The following is a 19748-nucleotide window of genomic DNA, read 5'->3' as shown; positions in this document are numbered from 1 at the left end:
ATGAATAAAAATTAATTTAAAAAAAAAACACTTTCTAAAAATAAAGAATAAAATTTAGGTCAAATATTTATAAAAATATAAAAAAAATAAGATATTGCTTTGTCTGAGCATGTTGTCAGGTTTCAATGATGTAAATTTCATTGCAATTTGTGATGGGCAAAGCCGTGTTTGTATTTTTTTATTTCAAGGACAAAGTAAAATGAATAGCCAAAGAAACAGTGTGGAACAGTTTTTGCCTGGCTCCATCCATTAATTTGGAGAAACTGGCTTGGAGTTGAATGTAGCTTAGGGTTAATTGGCTTCGAACTGAGTGTGGCTTTACATTAATTAAATAGCTAAGGCCCCAGATAATTTTTTGACAGGCCAGTAAACCAGATCATAGTACTTCTTTATTTATAATATTTGGCAGCCCTGCATATACTTTAGGGTGCGTTTCTTTACTTGTCCAATGGGATTTTTACTAATCGAGGTTTAACCCCTAAAAGATAGCAACAAATACTTGTCTGGCCACGTGTTACTGAAAACGGCAAGATTAATTGCGAATAATAACAACATTGGTCACGTGTAATTATTATTTTAATGCTATGTGAAGTTTTGACAAGGAAGAGGCTAGGACTTTGGGCCTGTTTCAAATTTTACAGGCAAATACAGCTTCAGCAATTATTTCAGAGCTGGGTAGCCTAATACAATTTGTGTGGCCAGAAGTTTAATTGTAAGATTTCAAATTGTGGTTGTCATTTGCCTTTTTAAGTCATTCCATTCAAGATGCTTTGGATATTTTTTATTGTGATAAATTGTCTTAATGCTCTGAAAAGGGAAAATTATTTCAATTGCATAGGATAGGAAAATTTTGGTAGGCTAATTAATTCAAAGTCCTAAATTAGCCAGGGAAGTGCTTTTTTTTTCACTAAAAAATCACCACGTTCTTTGAACTCCAATTATATAGCCCTGTTTTTGGCCCCCTTGATCCAGTTCCTGATTGTCATTTACACTAAATTTCACTTTTTCTGTTACCTATTTATGTTTGCACCAGTTTTACCATTGGGTAAAACTGGTACAAACAGTATTACTGGCTTTCATATAATTTGAATATACCACTTGATGCCTTTTGTAATGCTGTTTACAAATATAATAATTGCTTCTACCGCAAGTTCATATTTAAGCACTTTTTGACCTCTTAAAAATGACCTATATATGGGGTCATTACAAATCTGTAATAGTTTAGAAACAAATTTGGGCTATATATTTGCACATCAGGGGGTGGGAGTAAAGTGTAGCATATATTTAATATGTAAACTAACCATTGCTTGAATTTTTGTGTGTGTGCTGTTGCACTGGTGATTTCTCTTTTCATTAAAATTTGATGTGCACAAACACATTAAAAAAAAAACAGCAATGGTTAGTCTACGTATATAATATATGCTATGCTTTACCCCCACCCCCCTGATGTGCAAATATATAGCCCAAATTTGTTTCTAAACTATTACAGATTTGTAATGACTCCATTAATAGGTCATTTTTAAGAGGTCAAGAGGTGAAAAAGTGCTTAAATCTGAATTTGCAGTAGAAGAAATTATTATATTTGTAAAGAGCATATAAGAAGGCATCAAGTGGTATATTCACTTTATATGAAAGCCAGTAATACTGTTTGCACCAGTTTTACCCTTGTTTCTTGTTAATATTACTAAGGGGTCATAGTTAAGCACTAGAGAAGTCATTGTTAAATAACATGTGCTTATGTATATATAGCTTTTTGCTACTTATTCTTCTTTGGTTATATAATGCTTGATGTGGTATAAGCCAAGAGAAGGACCTGTAGACCTATAGAAGAAAACCTGTTAAAAAAAGATGATTCTTTGTAATTTACATAATAATTATAGCTTTCTACATGCAGCCCTGCTCTACTTTAGCCCCAACCCTGCTAATATGGAAATCTATAGCTGAAATTACATATTTTCTATTGATTCTGCCAATCTATCCCTCAACCCTTGTACCTGTTAATTGAGGCAACTGTGGCAAAACAAGAACTGGAAAAACAAGTAACAGGTGGCAGAAAACATTGGAAATATATAATTTGGGCTATATGTTTGCAAATTAGGCATGTTAGAGGTGAATTTCTTGTTGTTCATATTTTGATTTAAAAATAAAATGAATATACCACTTGATGCCTTTTTGTATGTTCTTTACAAATATAATAATTGCTTATTTTGCTAGTTCAAGTTTAAGCACTTTTTGACCTTACTTAACCTAACAAATTTTGGCAGTGAAAAACATACATTATTTTGTCAAAAATGACCAAAAACACATACCTTAATTGAAAATTTGGCATCAAAGAAGAAGAAATACAGCATAATATTGTAAAATTTATTAATCCAACTTAATTGTGGAAAATCAGTGCTCATAGATTATACAACATGTAAAAAATGGATTAATAATGAAACAGTAAGTTTGAGACCAATGTTTTAAGCTTTCTTATACCCAAAAACTATTTGAGTATACTTTGGTCATTTTCAAGAGCTCAAAAACTTGTACTTGAAGCACTTATTATGTTTGTAAAAAATAAAAAAGGGCATCAAGGAGTATGTTCACTTTATTTGTAAATCAAACATATGAACAACAAAAAATTTACCAATTATTAGTATAGCTGCACAATTTTCCCCTGGGTATGTAGGCTTAGTGGAAGGTCACTTATACCTGATCATGTCCCTAATGTTTTTACTTGGTTGAAAAAAAATCCAAAGAAAGTTCCTATTGAAAAGGAAAGAGATCAAAAGTGAGATTGAATTTGTCATAGCTTGGAGGTTTGTCCCTTCAGTCTGTTTAAAGAAAACAGATTCATAATTGAAGCTTTGTTCATTTCAATCTTAGGGATAATCTACATTTGTTACACTTAATTAAATGGTTGTAAAGGGATACTTTTATTTATTTGTCTTGTTTGTTTTCTACATAATTTTTTAATCTTTAAATTGATATACATTTCTTACAAATTAATTAGTCATATCATAGTTCCACTTGCAAGTTTTGACCTACTTTGTAACCCTGGTCTCAAAATTGACTATAAATTTATTGAAGCTAGGAAACATAGAACTCCTCTCTGTTTAAAAGAAAATGGATGGACATAGGTAGGTTTTAATACACTAAAGTCCTAGGGCCATGGAAATTAAAAAAAAAAACAATGAAGATTAACTTTAAAATTCTGGACATGACATAAATATGACATTCACAAAGAAAAACCATTCACAAAATTTTACTTTTGTGCTCAGTTGCCAACCTGAGCAATTGCCCTAAATTTTTAAACCTTGCAAAACATTCACCAGCCAATTCTTATGACCTACACTGTTGTCTGTACACCAAAAATTCATGGAAAAGGAAGGACCACCTTTCTGACATTTCTTCCTTTGTACTTATATTTAATGGGTTTAAAAGAAAGCTCCTATGGCTAAGTCAGAAGCCTAGTAAAGGACCAGGTAATCCTTTAGACAGGAAGTGCAATAGGAAGCTAGGAGCCAGTCATCCTATGCTTTTGCATGTCCTTCCTGCTTACTGACCCCAGATTTCTCTAGGTAACCTGTTAAGTTTGGGCCAATTCTGGCTGAACTTACAGAGTTACATCACTGACCTTCGTCCCAAACCAAATAAACTGCTAATGCCAGAAATTAAACCTGTGCCCTTTGGATAAAGGATTCTCAACCTAGAGTGCCAGCCACTTAGGAAGGAATACAAATGTCACCAGAGAACAAAAATTATTTGGAAAAAAGAAAATATTGAAAAAAAAAAAAATAACTCAAGTCATAGTTGCTCATTGCTGTCCCACAAACAATATGTATTTCATTAAGACAAATAAATTTTTAAACAGGTATCAACAAAACTCCATCAGGGATTGTATTTACTTAAGGTACAATCAGCAATATTAATGCTTAGTTTTGTGATATTCTGGTTTTGAAATAATAAAAAAAGAGAAATTATATGTTCTACTTGTTTTCCACAACCCCATTTGAGAAAAATCATTTGTAACAACAATATACCCATGGTTGGCTCAGAATCTCTCTAAAATTCTTTAAACAGAAGGAATTTAAAAAAAAATTATACTCATCAGCAAGAAAAATATTAACATAACTCTCTAAACTTGGCACTTTTTAAGACAATTTTTAGCAAAGCAAATGCAAAACTTTAATGGTGTCCTATGTCATCTAAAAAAAAACAACATTAAAATGTGTCAAATGAATTTTGATGTAAGATGCCTCTAATACTTTCAGTTGAATCTGTGAAATGAAGGGCCAGGTATTCCTTTACATTTTATACAATATATAAAAAGAAAAACAGTTCAAATTTTTTCACAAAAGAAGAAGCTTGATGTAAAAAAATAAATATATTTTTAACAGAAAGCAACTGACATCAATGAAATCAAATAAAACAAAAATTCATGGAGAATAAATAATATAAGCCATATATTTAACCTATAATGAGGTGGCATAAAAGATTATTTTTAGAATTAGAAAAAACAGTGTTATGGCTTAAAGTTCTGCTCAATCAACAGGAGTTGTCTAAGGCCAGAATAATTAAGAACTAAGGCCAGAGAAAAAGAAACTGATAACCAAAAAAATAAGGCACCCAAAAATTTGAGGACCCTTTAGAGGGAAAAGAAGTAGAAGTAGGTACTTCAAAATACCTTCCTGGGAAATACTTTAGCCTGTAGACACATCCCTGAAAGTTTCATTTTCCTAGCCTAACCTCTTTCAAAGATAGCCAAAAGTAGCTAAAGTAAAATTTTACCCCTACTGTATCTTAAAAATCCAGTTTAAATAGCAGTCTCAACAAATATAGACTATATAAAAGGCTATAGGTATTGGCCTAATCATTCTAAATTTTTTCCAACTAATAATTATAGGATGGTTTAGAAACTAGACCTGTTTGATATAATAACATTTGACTAACTCACCAATGTGATAGCTGCCTCCCTAAGAATCAACCTTTTTAATAACAAAAAAACTTTTCTTCTGACTCCTTATGAAGCTTAGCCTATGCAAGACAGGCCTAGAACACCAAAAACCCTTTAGATACTAAGGAATATGCATAATATTACTTACAGGTCACTGAAAAGCTAAGATTATTTCTATTATTTACAGTTTCCTTGTCTTTTCTCTAGACTTAACGATTTCACATGTTTATCCATTTGAAAAAATATATAGCATTGACGTCACAATCCTCAAATAATCTTTTTATTTGGGGGTTATTAAGTGCCAGCCCACGGACAAGTAATCTTGAGCGTTTGTGGGGATAATCCGACTAACCTCTGACGTCATATGTGTCTAAAGAAACGCTTGGATTAATCAGATTAATAATCGGACAAGTAAAGAAACGCACCCTAAAGGCCTTTTTTCGCGTCAACCAGCTGGTTTAACCAATGACAGCTTTGGTTTAACCAGCTTGTATGTTTAACGCAAAAGCGGAAAAAAATTACATATGGTTGAGCTCAAACAAAACTGGTTCGCGAAAACACTCTTTTTACTTGTCGGTTTGGGCAAAAAATTTCAAACATAAAACATCCGTATAGTGTTAAGAGTGTCATTCTACTATAATTAAATGATTTAGCACTGGCTTAATTTCCTCCGGATTTGACATATTTCACATTAGTTTGAGGTCAGAGAGAATTGAAAAATGATCTAGCATACTCTCTGGTATATTTGAAGAGATAAAAAGGGTCTGAATTAGTGGAATCTTTGGTTAAATTGTTCAGGTAATATATTGGAAAATGTTGTATTCATACTGTAAAAGCAAAATTATCTATAAAAAAGTCCTAAATGATAAGACTTTAGCTTTGTTGAGCTACCCTAAACAGAGGATAAAATTCTAGTTTGACTTCTTTTTGTTTTGATTTGGAATTCTACTAGCCTACCAGGCTGTAGATTAAATTTCCAGTCAAATTCCAGTTTAGCTACTTTTTGCTATCTTTGATTGGGGTTATGTTAGGTGAATGAAACTTTCAGTGATTAATCCATAGCTAAAAACATACTCTGAGAAGCTATTGCTAAGCTTATGTGATAACCCTCTTCTGTTTTTAAATCTGGGAATTTTGCATACTGGACTGGTCTGTAACTATTAAAATTTTGGTAAAACAACATCTTACCTTAATTTTCAGCAAGCAGTTTCTGTTTCTCTGGTTTTAGGCCTGATAATGCAATTCTTGTTATTTGAGTAGAATTTTAAGCCATATCAGTGTTTTGTATTTAAATATAAGGAAATGTATATCCTGAAAGTTTCCAAATCTTGGAAACTTCATAAATTGAAATTGAGCAAAGTTATGACACTAAAAATGCTTTTTTCTTGTCATTTAAGTAGAAGATTTATTTTGCAAGGGTTTCACTTTTATAACACAAGCATTTTTAAGGGTGTGGACCAAATATTGAGATTTCCAACTGTCATCATTACTAACCAGCAATTCTACAGGATTTAATCCTTATTTCATTAGACAATGTGATTTAAGGTAATTTAAGGCAAACATTTTTAAGAGAGAGAAAGAGTAGAGTTAGATGCTCCAAAATACTTTCCCATGATATAGTTTAGTCTCTAGACCCATCCCTAAAAGTTTCATTTTCCTAACCTAAACCTTTTTCAAGATAATATAAATTTATCTAAACTAGAATTTTACCAAACAGAAGTTTAACCTAATAATTTGTAATAACATATTGTTCAGGCTAGCCTTTGCAATCCCTATAAATTTTGACTCTTCACAATAAAGCACTATTACAGGCTTAGCCTAACAAAAGAAAATAGCAAACTGCTTAATCTTAATAAAAAAAAAATCCAAAGGACTTTATATTTCTTCAATACAAAATATATATTAATTTTTGTTTTCAGTAGAATACTAGTTAAGTATAAACCAGCAAATGTTTAAGAATTTTTTGAGGGGGGACAGCTGCCTAAAATTAACAAAATATTTCTGATAAGCACAAAAATATAACAAATTAAGCTAAACTAGGAAAATAGTTTTTTTCTCACTGAACAGTTACCATAACACATAATGTGTTGTAAGATTTTTGCAGTACTTGTGCATTATAGCCACCACATTCAAGTTCTATTGAGAAGTTTAGCTTGGCTAATGTTAATGACATAAAATAAAATATGATGAATATATAAAACTTTATCAACAAAATTATGAAAACTACAACAAAGAATCCTGGAATTTGTAAATCAGCATCATATCTAAATATACTGTATCTTACATTGTGATAGATTGTTTTAATGCCCTACTGTACAGGGGTAAATATTTAAATTATGTATCATTGGCAATTATCTGAAGAGTAATCTATTAAAAGTCTCCTGAGCTAACTAGGGAAGTTTTTTCTTTCTTTTTTTACTTGCTTTAGCCTGTATCCAGTTCCTGATTGCCATATAAATTCCATATTCATAGTTAAATAACATAAGCCTTTGTATATAGACTATACCTTGTTGCTAATTTTTCTGGGCATAGAATGTTTGATTTGGTAAAGCCCTAGAGAATGACCTGAAGAGAAAGAAACATAATAAAAAAAAAATTCATGCTTCATAATTTTTAGAATAATAGCTGGTAACACATTTTATATTCAACTTTGCTCTACTTTACCCCTCAATCCTCCCAATATAAAAATGTATTGCTGAAATTTCCTATTTTCCATTTGTTTTGTCAATCTGTCTCTCTAACTTCATCCCATGTAGCTGTAAATTAAACAAATGTGACAAACAATAACTAGAAAAACAGGTGACAGGAGGTTAAATGCATTGAAAATATGAAATTTGAGCCATATTTCTGCACATTGGGAGGGGGATTGAGATAAAGCATAGCCTAACTTAATGATTTTCTCTTGCTATGTAGGGTAATTGGCACTTGTATATCAAGCTGTCCTTTTCAGTTTTAGTTGGATAGAAAAAATCCAAAGAAAGTCCCCTTTGAAAAGATAGGAGCCACAAGGTGAGATTGTATTTGTCAAAGCTTGGAGGTTTGTCCCTTCTGTCTGTTTAAACAAAACAGAATCTTAATTGAAGCTTTGTTCATTTCTATCTTAAGGGTGCACAACAATTATGATATAAGGTACTTTTCTTTATTCAATTGTCTTCTTTGTTGTCTAAAAGACTTTTTTTTAATCTAGATGTTTCATAAATTGCTCATTTTTACCAGAAGTTCATTTGACCTACTTTGAAATCCCTGGTCTTAAAATTACATTTGACTTTGTTAAAGCTAGGAGACATAGACCTTGTGTTTGTTTAAAGAAAGTGAATAAACATTAGTAATTTGTATTGCACTAAAGCCCTAGGGCCATCACAATTCCAAACAAAAAAGAAACTTCACTTTAGAATATTCAACATTGTCTAACATAACAGAAACAAAGAAAAAAAAATTACAAAATTTTACTTCTGCACTCTACTGTCAACATGAGAAATTGTCCAAAATTTTAAAATCTTGCAAAACATTCATCCCTCATCACATTCACCAGCCATCTCTCATCAAACCTACACTTCATTTCTCATCTCACTCAATCCTACAAATGCATCAAATGACCCACTCTCTTGTTAGTGCTTCCATAGATATGGTCAAAGTAAGAACCATTTTGCTTACATTTTATTATATCTAGAAGTTTTCTGTAGCTAAGTCAGTACTTAAATATTTCATACACCTTTGTAAACAACCTTAAGATGGTAAAATAGGTTGGATTATCCAAATTTTTAGTTACCACAATATATTTCAATCATTATTGTAATATAAAGGGCAGCCAATAGTAAAGGACCTGAATAAATATTTTAAGGTAATTAAAAAGGTTTATTACTCAAAAACTTGATAAAACTAAAAGGGACTTCTTAGTGATTGATTACTTTAAAATATCTACATTATACACAACAATAAACCTTTGCTATAAAGGGAAAGTCAGTAAGGCCCAAAAGCTATTCAATACTAATTGTGCTTTGAGACAGTTTGCTGAATGTCTAAATGATTTTAGATAGTAATGAAGATAAAATGTGGACAAACTCAACACCAATATGCAAGTAAGTAAGTATGGCAGCACTGACACATCAAGGTCTAAACCGGCAGTGCTAATTTCCACTTTGTGACCCTTTGGCCAAGAATTGCAATTAAGGGCTGGGGGCCAGAAATCTTGTGCTTTTGTACACCCTCCCTGCTTACCTTTTGCATATTTCTCCATTTGCCTATTTAGAGCTGGTTTAGATCTGTCTAACATCACTGACCCCCATTTAAAACAAATAAACAGGCAATACTAGGAATCAAACCTGTACCCCATGGACAAAGGATTTCTTACTAAGAGTGCTTTCCACTTAGCCAAGAACATTATTACGACCAGAGTAGAACAACTATTAAAAAAAAAAATATTGAAAAAAAACCAAGATGGATTTACAGCCATTTTCACTAATCTTCAATACACATTGTATTTTACTTAGACAAGTTATTGTAAGGCAGGTGTCAACAAAGCTCCAGCAGGGATTGCTTTACTTAAGATGCAAACTAGCATGGTGAATACTTAGCTGGTAAAAACCAAATACACTAGCAATGCCAGGAATTAAACCTGTACCCCTTGGACAAAGGATTCCCAAACCAGAGTGCCAACAACTTTGCAAGGAACACAAACGTGACCAGAGAATTATCATTTGAAAAAAGAAATATTGAAAAAAACTCAATTCATGGTTGTTGCCATTTTCTCTACTGTCCCATAAACAATATATTTTATTTAGACAAATTAATTTTAAGACAGGTATCAACAAAACTCCATCAGGGATTGTATTTACTTAAGATACAACAAGCAATGTGATTGCATAGCTTTGTGATATTCTAGTCTTAAATAATGATAAAAAAGCAAATTTACATTTGCTATTTGTTTTCCAAACCATTTTAAGCAAAACCATTTGCAACAGCAATACGTCCATGGTTAGATTAGTGTCTATCCAAAATGCTTTACAACAAAAGGGACACATTTCTTGCAAAGCAAATACTCAGCTTTAATGCTATTCTGTGTCATCTCTAAAAAATTAAACTGTATCAGGTGTATTTTGATATAAGATACTTCTAAGACTTTTAGCAAGGGGGCAGGCATTTCTTCACAATTTATACAATGTGTAAAAGTGCACCAGGGGGTGAGATTGAAAAAAAACTTTCAGGGATGGGTCTAAAGGCTAAAGTATGTCCTGGGAAGGTCTGCTTACATGTAGTACAAAGAAACTGTTTCACAGCTTTCCTCAATCCATTTTATAAGGTTTTAAAGATATGCAAAGACATTTACTAAATTTTGAAAAAAAAAATATTAATATAGCTTAAAATGCTACTCAAATAAAAGGAATTGCATTTTAAGAGCTAAAGCCAGAGTAAAAGAAACTGATAATTAAAAATTAAGGTAAATCTTGTTTTGTCAAAATTTCAATAGTATAGGTATAGACCTTTTGAGTAAGCAATTATCTAAGACTTAGAAATCAGAAAAGGGTTGACATAGAAGCCTGGCAGTACCTTCCCAGAGTGTTTTTGACCCTGGATTAATTACTGAGTTTCATTCTTGTAACCTATTCCCTTTCCAAGATAATGAAAATTAGCTAAACTAGAATTTTACGTATTTTTTGCTTTGGATTCATTACTGGAAGTTCTATTTTCCTGACTTAACCCATTTCTAAGATAGAAAACAGTAGCCAAACTAGAGTTTGACCTGAAAATTTATCCATGGCCCTATAGGGTAAGGCTGAAATGTAAAGAGTTCTGACAAAGATGCAACACATCTTGAAGCATCTAGTAAGAATAGTAATTGGATTAACAATGCTTTATAACCACTAGGGTCTTGCTTCATCAAGGTTTTATCTCTGAAGCCAAATTACCAAGCTAAGGTCAAGCCTAGGGCATCAAAAGGATGAAACAAAGATTTCCAAGTATCTTCATAAGTTTTCAAAAGCATATTCAAACTCTTGACTTCCTGTCTTAAGGCCTATGTGAATCAAATTGCAAGATATAACCCAACATTTATCCAAATAGCCCTAATACGAAAAAAACAAAATTAAACCTTACTTTTGCGTGGCTAGAATTCTATTTGTCCGCTTATAATTCTGATTTTATATAGACTTATTTATAGCCTACGAATTCTTCTTTTCGAAATCTACGCCTGAAAAGGTCAACCAACAATTATGAATGGTAGAACCCTACGGTTAAAAACAATGACAGTTCTGGTTAAATTAGAGTTCAACCAGTCAATTGTTTCACGCAAAATCACTTTTCATGACAACCTGGTTTGTCACTGTTTCACGCAAAAACAGCGGTTGAGCTCAACCACACCGAGTGGTTGAGCTCAAACAGTCTCTTTGGTTGACGCGAAAAAAGGCCTTTAGTTGCAATGGCAGAAAATCAAAATCTTTGGTCAACATGGAGAATTGTTGCATCTTCAATTGGTACTCTTGCTGGATTAGCAGCCAGTCTCTCCTTTTTTTTTGTCTTTCATGCATATGAAGCAGCAATATGGGCTTTGATTTCTGGTAAGACTAGGCTACTTTGTATCTCTGGCACAGGTCAGGCTAATTAATTAGGCCTATTGGCAATTTCCTTGTTAATTTTTTGTTAAAATTCTAGTTAATTGACTTCTTGCTATCTCAGAAAGGGGGTAAAATTCTAGTTAATTGACTTCTTACTATATTAGAAAGGGTTTAGGTTAGGAAAATAAAACTTTCAGGGATGAATCTATAGACTAAAGTAGCCTATGTCCCGGGAAGGTATTTTGAAACAACTACCTCCACTCCTTCTCCCTCTAGAAGACCCTGACCTTTGATGACCTTTAAAAATATGTGTGTTATATAAGTGAAACATTACAAAATAGATCTTCTGCTTAATTGAAGTAGGCTACAACAAAATTGTTTTCAGCTTCATAACTGTTTTCAGCTCAATTCCATTTTATATGGTTTTAAAGATATGCAAATACATTTCCTAAATTTTGAGAAAAAAAAACATTGATATGGCTCAGAATTCTACTTAAATAACAGGAATTGCATTTTCAGAACTAAAGGCAGAGAAAAAGCAACTAGAAACTGAAAATTAAGGTAAAATATTGTTTTGGTAAAATTTCCATGTAGGCAAATTTCAGGGCCCTCTAGAGGGAGAAGGAGTGGAGGTGGGTACTTTAAAATACCTTCCTGGGACATACTTTAGCCTGTAGACCCATCCCTGAAAGTTTCATTTTCCTAACCTAAACCCTTTCCAAGATAGCAAGAAGTCAATTAACTAGAATTTTACCAAATTCTGGACAATAGGGCTTTATCCATCTTGGAAAAAGCAGTTGAGTTAGGCTAGGTAAATGAAACTGAGTCCTAATTTAAATTTTCTGCTTCTAAAAAAAAAAACACTATAAAATTATGAAAGGAACTTTTTAAAATTCTTACTTTGGTTATATATTTTTCATACACTAGCCTACTCTTCTTCAAATAGACTTAACAGCAAAGAAGCAATGTTTATAAGAATATTTGGTTTATGGTAAATGTTCCAGTAGGCTACTTGTGGATTATTCAGAACACACTCAATAAGTGAAGTTAGGATCTTTCATGAAACAAACTACAATGCAGGTACATTTTATACAACAATCCAGTTTCATAGCCACCAAGACAAAACTCAATTTAGTTTGCTATGCATAGTGATAGAAGAGAGTGTCTGAACATGGATTTTGAAATGAAGATTTGGGATTTGCCAAAGACTGAAAAAGAGGCAATTATATTTTTTCAGGATAAGGGGTTGTTGCCCACAACATAACAGTGTGTCAATGGACACAACATGACTTTATACTCTTACAAGAAGGAATGCATAGTGATAGAAGATTCCTAACTTTACTTATTGAGTATGTTCATAATTTAGTCTTGGCTCTGGAACTCAAGGAATAGCACCCAGTGAGATCAAAGACATAATAAAGAGCAAAATTAGGTGTTCATTTTAAACAATCAAAACTATGCTTCAAGATAAATTTGAAAAATTACTGAAACCAATAAGTGATTGATTAACACAGATAGAAAAAGAAGTATCTGCCAAATGTTCTGTTGAGGATGTAAAAAAGCACTCTACTACATTGCTCAAAGTTGAATTTGATAACCTTAGTGAAAAATTGAAAAATGAAATAAAAAGAAAAGAAATAGTCAATGATATTCTGGAAGATTTGGTCATGAAGCAAAAAAATTTAGTTGTATTTGGACTTCAAGAGGATCCAAACTGTTGTACAAAGAAGAGTCAAAATGAGGTTGATTTAAAGCTCCTAAATCAAGTAATTTTACAGAATTCCCCTTTCAAATGTTCATTTACAGTTTGTTTGGGAAGACTGAATAATGGCAAATGTTGTCCAATCAAACTATTTTTCTGTAGCCCCATAGAATGTGATGCTGCTTCTTTCTTCTTGAGTGATAACCTGAACACCAAAAAATCCTCATACCTGACTTTTAATTTTTCTCATGATTGAACAAAACTGGAACTTGATCAAAAGAAAAGGTATAACGCTCTGAAAGAGGAACTTAACCAAAAAGTGACAGCAGGAGAATCAGGTTGTAAAATTAGAGAAGGAAAGGGTGGTCTAGAACTTGTAAAGATAGGCTCTTTTCAAGGTGAAAATAGCTTGCAAATCCCTAGGGAAGCAGTAATGGAAAAATAATTTCCTTGTGCTCTACACCAATGCAGATACTTTATCAAATAAAGTTGAAGAATTACAGTCATTGATGTCAGTGCATAAGCCTTATGTTGTTGTTGTTGCTGAATCTTTGCCTAAGAATTGTTCACATCCAGAAGCATATTTTCAACAGGTTGAAGGTTATACTTTATTAGTGAACACTAACTATAGACATGGAATTTTTGTTTATGTTCATTCATTGCTTAAGTACACAGAAGTAAATGATCTTTTAGCTCTGAGAATTAATGAATGTTTAGTGGTTGATGTAAAATTTCCTAGGTCTACAAATAGTATTAGAATTGTTGCAGTGTATAGAAGTCCTAGTGTTAATGAGCTATCTGCAAATAATAATGCAAATTTATTACAGTATTTTCACAATGTTTCAACAGTTAGTTCAAGGGTATTAGTTGTGGGTGATTTTAACCTACCTTCCATTGATTGGAAAAATCAAATAACATTGCTTTCTAATCAATCATTTGAGCATCATTTCCTTCAAAAATTGCAGGACACATACCTATGTCAACCCATTCAGGAGCCTACACAATTTTGGGATGATTTGACTCCTTCTATCCTTGACTTGGTAATAACAAAATCTCCTGACAATGTTAGAAATATTGAAATTCTACCTCCATTAGGAAAAAGTGATCACACCATTCTTAAACTGTCGTTAAAATCTTCAGGTGATGATTCTACTCCTCAAAAACAGACCCTTAAGTATAATTACACTAAAGGTGATTATGAGTCTTTCCAAAATTTCATTTTGTCATTATGTATCACAGAACAGTTGAGGGAAAATAAATACAATGTTAATGAGGTATTTGAGCTGATTCATGAAGCTTTGGTAGTGGGTCAAGACAAATTTAGTCCAACTATAGTTTATAGTCAGCTCTATAAAAATAGGTAAAGTCTTCCTCAAGAAATTCTACAAGCTATTAGCAAAAAAAAATTATTGGTGGCGTGAGCATATTAAAATGAGAAGCACTGAGTCATGGAAAAGATATAAAAGAGCAAGAAATAGAGCAACTAGGCTTCTTTGGTCAAATTGTGAGTCACTTGAATCTTCTATCATTGCATCTGCTCAAAGTTGCCCAAAAAGGTTTTCGAAATATATAAGAAAAAAACAGACTTCACAGTCCCCATCCTCAACTTCATTCACTGACCCTGAAACACAGACAAATATAGACAATGATAATGAAAAAGTTTAATAAACTTCTCTCATCTGTTTTTACATGATCTCACAGTGAAACTCCTATTGATCCTATTTTTTCTACCAATTTCACAATAGATTTTGATGATTCTGACTTTGAAGATCAACAAGTTTTTAAGGTCCTGAAGCATCTTGACACAAATAAATCACCAGACATTCATGAATTTTCAAACCATATGATCCAAGAGCTTGCAATACTACTCACTGAACCACTGACATATTTGTATAATCTGTGTCTGGCGTCTAGTACTTGCCCTTTGGCATGGAAAAAAGCAATAGTTAAACCCCTGTATAAAAGTGGCACAAAAACACAATTTAAAAACTATAGACCAATATCAAACACTTCAATTTTTCCAGAATTATGGAAAAACTAATTGTCAAGAGAAAAAAAATTATTTTGAATCAAATCTTCTTTGGCATCCATCTCAACACGACTTCCGTAAAAAACGTTCATGTAATACACAGTTTTTGGAAGTAATTACTGACTTTCATAGGATGGCAGATGAAGGTCTCATATTTGATTGCATTTATATAGATTTTTCTAAGGCGTTTGATAAAATTTCCATTCCTCTTTTACTTCAAAAGTGTGAGGTTTATCACCTTGGTGCCAGAACGTTAAATTGGATTGGTGATTATCTAACAGGCAGGACACAGAAAGTGATCGTAGGTGATGCTTTGTCCTCTGCTGAGATGGTTTTAATTGGTGTTCCACAAGGTAGTTGCCTTGGTCCAGTACTTTTCTGCCTTTTCATCAATGACTTGCCTTTTGTTGTCCGCCATTCCATAGTTAAAATGTTCGCAGATGATGTAAAGCTTTACAACTCTCTCTAAACTTTCCTTGTTTCTAGGGTATATTCTTAGATTAAGTTATTTGATATCTTAAAGTAAATAATCTCTTGCACTACACACAACATGGCTTTTGTTCTGAGAGATCTGTTGATACCAGCCTCCTTGAATCATATGACAGTGTTACTAAGTTATTTGATGTGGGGTGCCTACTGCCATGATTCTTCTTGACTTTTCTATAGATTCTGACAACATTTATCACAAGCAACTTTCAATCAAATTACATGCTGTCATGCTTAAGAAGTCTCTGCTCTGGATCCTTGATTTTCTTTGTATGCAATTTCAATGTGTTCAGTTGTTTAGTGATTCTGGCAGCTGTATTCTTTCTTTGTCAAAGCATGTTTTGAGTAGAGTTCCTCAGGTAGTTCTTGGGTCCTATGCTTTTTAATATCTTCATTAAAGATGCTCCTTCCACTATCAGCAGTAATCTAACACTCTCTGCTGATAACCTGAAGCTCATTGGATTGCCTTGTCCTTTGAAAATTGTACCTTCTACAAAATAATATTGGACAGCTTGATCAGTAGGCTGAGGCTTGGCTTCTTAAATTTGATGTTGTCAAGTATCATGTCATTCACTTTGGCAAAATGAACCCCTTGTTGGTCTTTTGTCTTTTAGGTCACCCACTTTCCTCTGTAAATACTGAGCAGGAACTTGGAATCATTATTAATTATGAATTAAAATACAGCACTCATGCAAAGAAGTCTGCTGCTGGTGCTAATTCAACCATGGGACAGATTAAGCATACTCTTTCCATTTGTTGCCCTAAAGTCATCAGTCTTCTGTATAAGGGACTTGTGCATCCTAAGGTTGAATTTGGATTGTCTCTTGCCTCCCCATATTTTAAAACAGACGTAAAAGTGTTGGAAGATGTGCAGGTATGTCGCACCAAAGTGATATTTGACATTCATGAACTTTCCTACCCTGCAAGACTAGCAAAGCTGAAATTACCAACTCTTGTGTACAGGAGAAGTAGATGTGATGAGGCCAAGTACACTCCCAGCATTATTTCCCAATCTTGGTCCTAACTCAAGTGCTAGAAGTAATCAGTTGAAACTTATTAAGCTGCCTACCCTATCCAGAGTCCACACTAAGTTCTTTTCTTCAAGAATCATCAACACTTGAAATAAATTCTCTGAAAAACTATTACTATTGAATCTGTGGACATCTTTAAACAAAGACTGGATGCTGAGTGGTCCTCTAGAGAGTGTAAACTCAACTGGGAAGCTATCGAGGGACGTTTGGTACTACACAGTAATGTAGACTGTATTACTATGAAGATGAATGAAATTAAGTTGGTGATGTCAACAAGGTATGAAGTAAGCGTTTTTGCCTTTCCTGAGGTGAAACCAGAAGATACTGCATTTGCTCTTATTGATATACAAATTCAAGTGCATGGGTTTGAGTTACTCATCAACATGGTAGAGGGATAGCAGTGTATGTCAGATCTCCCCTCCAGGTAAGAGCTTTTACAGCAAATTCAGAATATGAACTTTGGGTTGAGCAAATATGGATAACAATTCTGCAGTGAAGTCTCCCTGTAGTCATAGGCTGTCTGTATAGAAGTCCTAGCTCCTCTTGTCAGACTAGTTCCCTTTTAGTAATTGCACATTCTATCAATAATGTGATGAAGCAATATGATAAGCATGTTCTTATTGTTGGAGATTTTAGTTCACCAGAACTACAGTGATTGATGAGTTTGCTGTTGCAAAAGGGGTTGAAAACCCAAATGACCCACTTCAAGTGTGCCTTCATGAACATTTGCTATACTAAGCAATTGATTTTCCAACCAGGTATAGAAGTAGGCAGAAGCCAACACTTCTAAATCTTTATTTTATTAATGATTACAAGATGCTCATTAGGACTGATTCAGAACCACCATTTGGAGCAACTGACCATGTTACAATTACTTGTAGACTTAGGTTGTACCCACAAAAGGATAATTGGATTAAGCCTGTGTACACAATTTACAACCAGATCAGATAAGAGTTGGCACACCAGGATTGGTTGTTCATTAATGTTAAGGATATGGAGGAGGCTTGGCTTGAAATGAAAAGGGTTTTAATTAAAGCAAAACATACAGCAATTCCCTGGAAAAAAAGACCCAAAACCCTACCATTTATCACCTGGGATGTCAAGCAAGCTGTGTATAAAAAGAAGAAGTCTTGGAGTAAATACAAATGTAACCCTTTCCATGAGAATTATGAGAAATTTAAACAAACCCAAAATAAAGTTAGGTATCTCACAAGAAAACTTTCTCACAAGAAGGATTGGCATTTGATTCAAAATCTAACCCTAAAAGATTTTGAAGTATGCTTCAGCTTGGAAACCAGGGAGACACTCAGTTGTGGAACTACTTGTGAATGGCAATACAGTTAGTACCCTAAAACGTATAGCAGCTGAATTGAGTAGTCAATTTCAGTCAGTGTTCATGCCTCCAGATGATGTCCTTTTACTAGAAGCACCAGAATATTCTATTGAGGAACCAATGCAAAAGATAACTGTGGTTGCCTCTGATGTGGAGAGTTTACTGAAGCTGCTTAATCCTAACAAATCTGTTGGCCCTGATGGAGTTCACCCACGAGTATTCAAAGAAGCTAATGCAGAAATAGCCCTTCCCCTTGCAAACATGTTTCAGAATCCTTGATGCTAAGCAGAAAAAATAAAATAATAAATACAATAAAAATAGAATATAATAAATATTAATAAAAATAAAATAAGTCTTTATGACTCTAAGCTCATTAGACCTGTTGGTACACCCAATAAGAGAGCCTCTATGCAGAATGACCTATGGGTACTTCCCCAGTGGGTAACTTTGTGGAGGCTTGAATTCAGTGTAGACAAACATCAAACAATCCACTTTGGAAAGAAAAATGAGAAATGCCCTTATAATATACTAAAGGATGGGTAGATCAAGATAGACTATCATCTCGTCTGAAGTGGAGAGAGACTTGGGAGTTGTAGTTGATAAAAATTTAAAATTTACTATGCACACATAGACAGTTGTAGCCAAAGCACTCCAAACCCTTGGCATTATAAAAAACAATCACTAGCAGGTCACCTATCTGCATGACTAAATTATATAAAGCATTGGTTAGGCCTAATTTGGAGTTTGGGATGTGTGTTGCTAGCCCCCTCAACAAAGGTGACCAGAAGAAGTTAGAATCATTTCAGATGCGGGTTACAAAAGCAATTGACAAATGCAAATAATTAAACTACTCATCCCGCCTGAAGAGACTGAAACTCCCCACTCTTGTCTACAGACATAAAAGGGGTGATATTATTATGATGCATAAGCTCCTGAATTCTAACTCCCTATTAAATAAGCTATTTCAGCTTGATATATCTGTCAGAACTATGGGGCATAGTCGGAAACTATATCAGATGAGAGCTGCTACTAGACTACACAGTAACTTCGTCACTAACAGAATAGTGAGTGTGTGGAATTTGCTCACTAAAGAACAGTCACTACCCCAGTACTGCTGCCTTTAAACGAGCTGTTGATGGAGAATGGTCATCAAAGCCATGGTGAACTGGTTGGGATGCCATTGAGACATCCAACCATTGTCATCACTAAACAGTAATTCTACAACATGTAATCCTTATTTTGCTGGACAGTGTGATTTAAGGTAAATTCTCAACTCTGGAGCTCTACAGGGAAAAATCCTTTGATTGTTCCAAGCTCCAATTTAAGGTAATTAATCGGCAGGTTTGTATAGAACTAGTGTAGGGGAGAGTCGGGTAAGACGGACCGGGGGGCAAGACGGACCTTTTGTCATTGCTCGACTTGAGCGTCACCTTTTTATCACTTGTAGATCTAGAAACAACGGCCATCTAGTGGCAAGTTTCGGAGCGAAGTCTGAGAGTTGAAGCCAATCTTGTTTTCGAGAAAAATATTTTTATTCGTTTTCACATTCTCGAAACCGGCTTTCGAGGTAAATTTTTTTCTTTTCTGGTGTTTCTAATGTTCTGTTTTATACTGTGGTAATTTTTCTTACAAATATGGAGGTCTAGGAGAGTGTGTGAGACATTAATTTTTTTCATT

At 33.6% G+C, this 19748-nt stretch overlaps 1 protein-coding gene across 2 annotated transcripts in view; it reads left to right on the top strand.

Moving 5' to 3' along the window:
* The first annotated feature begins 309 nt into the window (after window positions 1-309).
* LOC136038072 (uncharacterized) overlaps window positions 310-19748 on the top strand; it is a 32369-nt gene continuing 12930 nt past the window's right edge. Inside the window, exons 1-2 of one of the 2 annotated variants that reach the window (XM_065721059.1) lie at window positions 310-420; window positions 11344-11493. In XM_065721059.1, the coding sequence (XP_065577131.1) occupies window positions 11355-11493 (139 nt within the window). In that variant the 5' untranslated portion in view covers window positions 310-420; window positions 11344-11354. Of the gene's footprint in view, window positions 421-11343; window positions 11494-19748 lie in introns of those variants that run through there. The other variant, XM_065721058.1, reaches the window with a different exon arrangement.

The sequence above is a fragment of the Artemia franciscana genome, chromosome 17 (genome assembly GCF_032884065.1).
Source record: "Artemia franciscana chromosome 17, ASM3288406v1, whole genome shotgun sequence".
In the NCBI taxonomy this organism is placed as follows: Eukaryota; Metazoa; Arthropoda; class Branchiopoda; order Anostraca; family Artemiidae; genus Artemia; species Artemia franciscana.
Note: the sequence above shows the minus strand (reverse complement) of the source record. Positions and strands in the feature narration are given on the sequence as shown.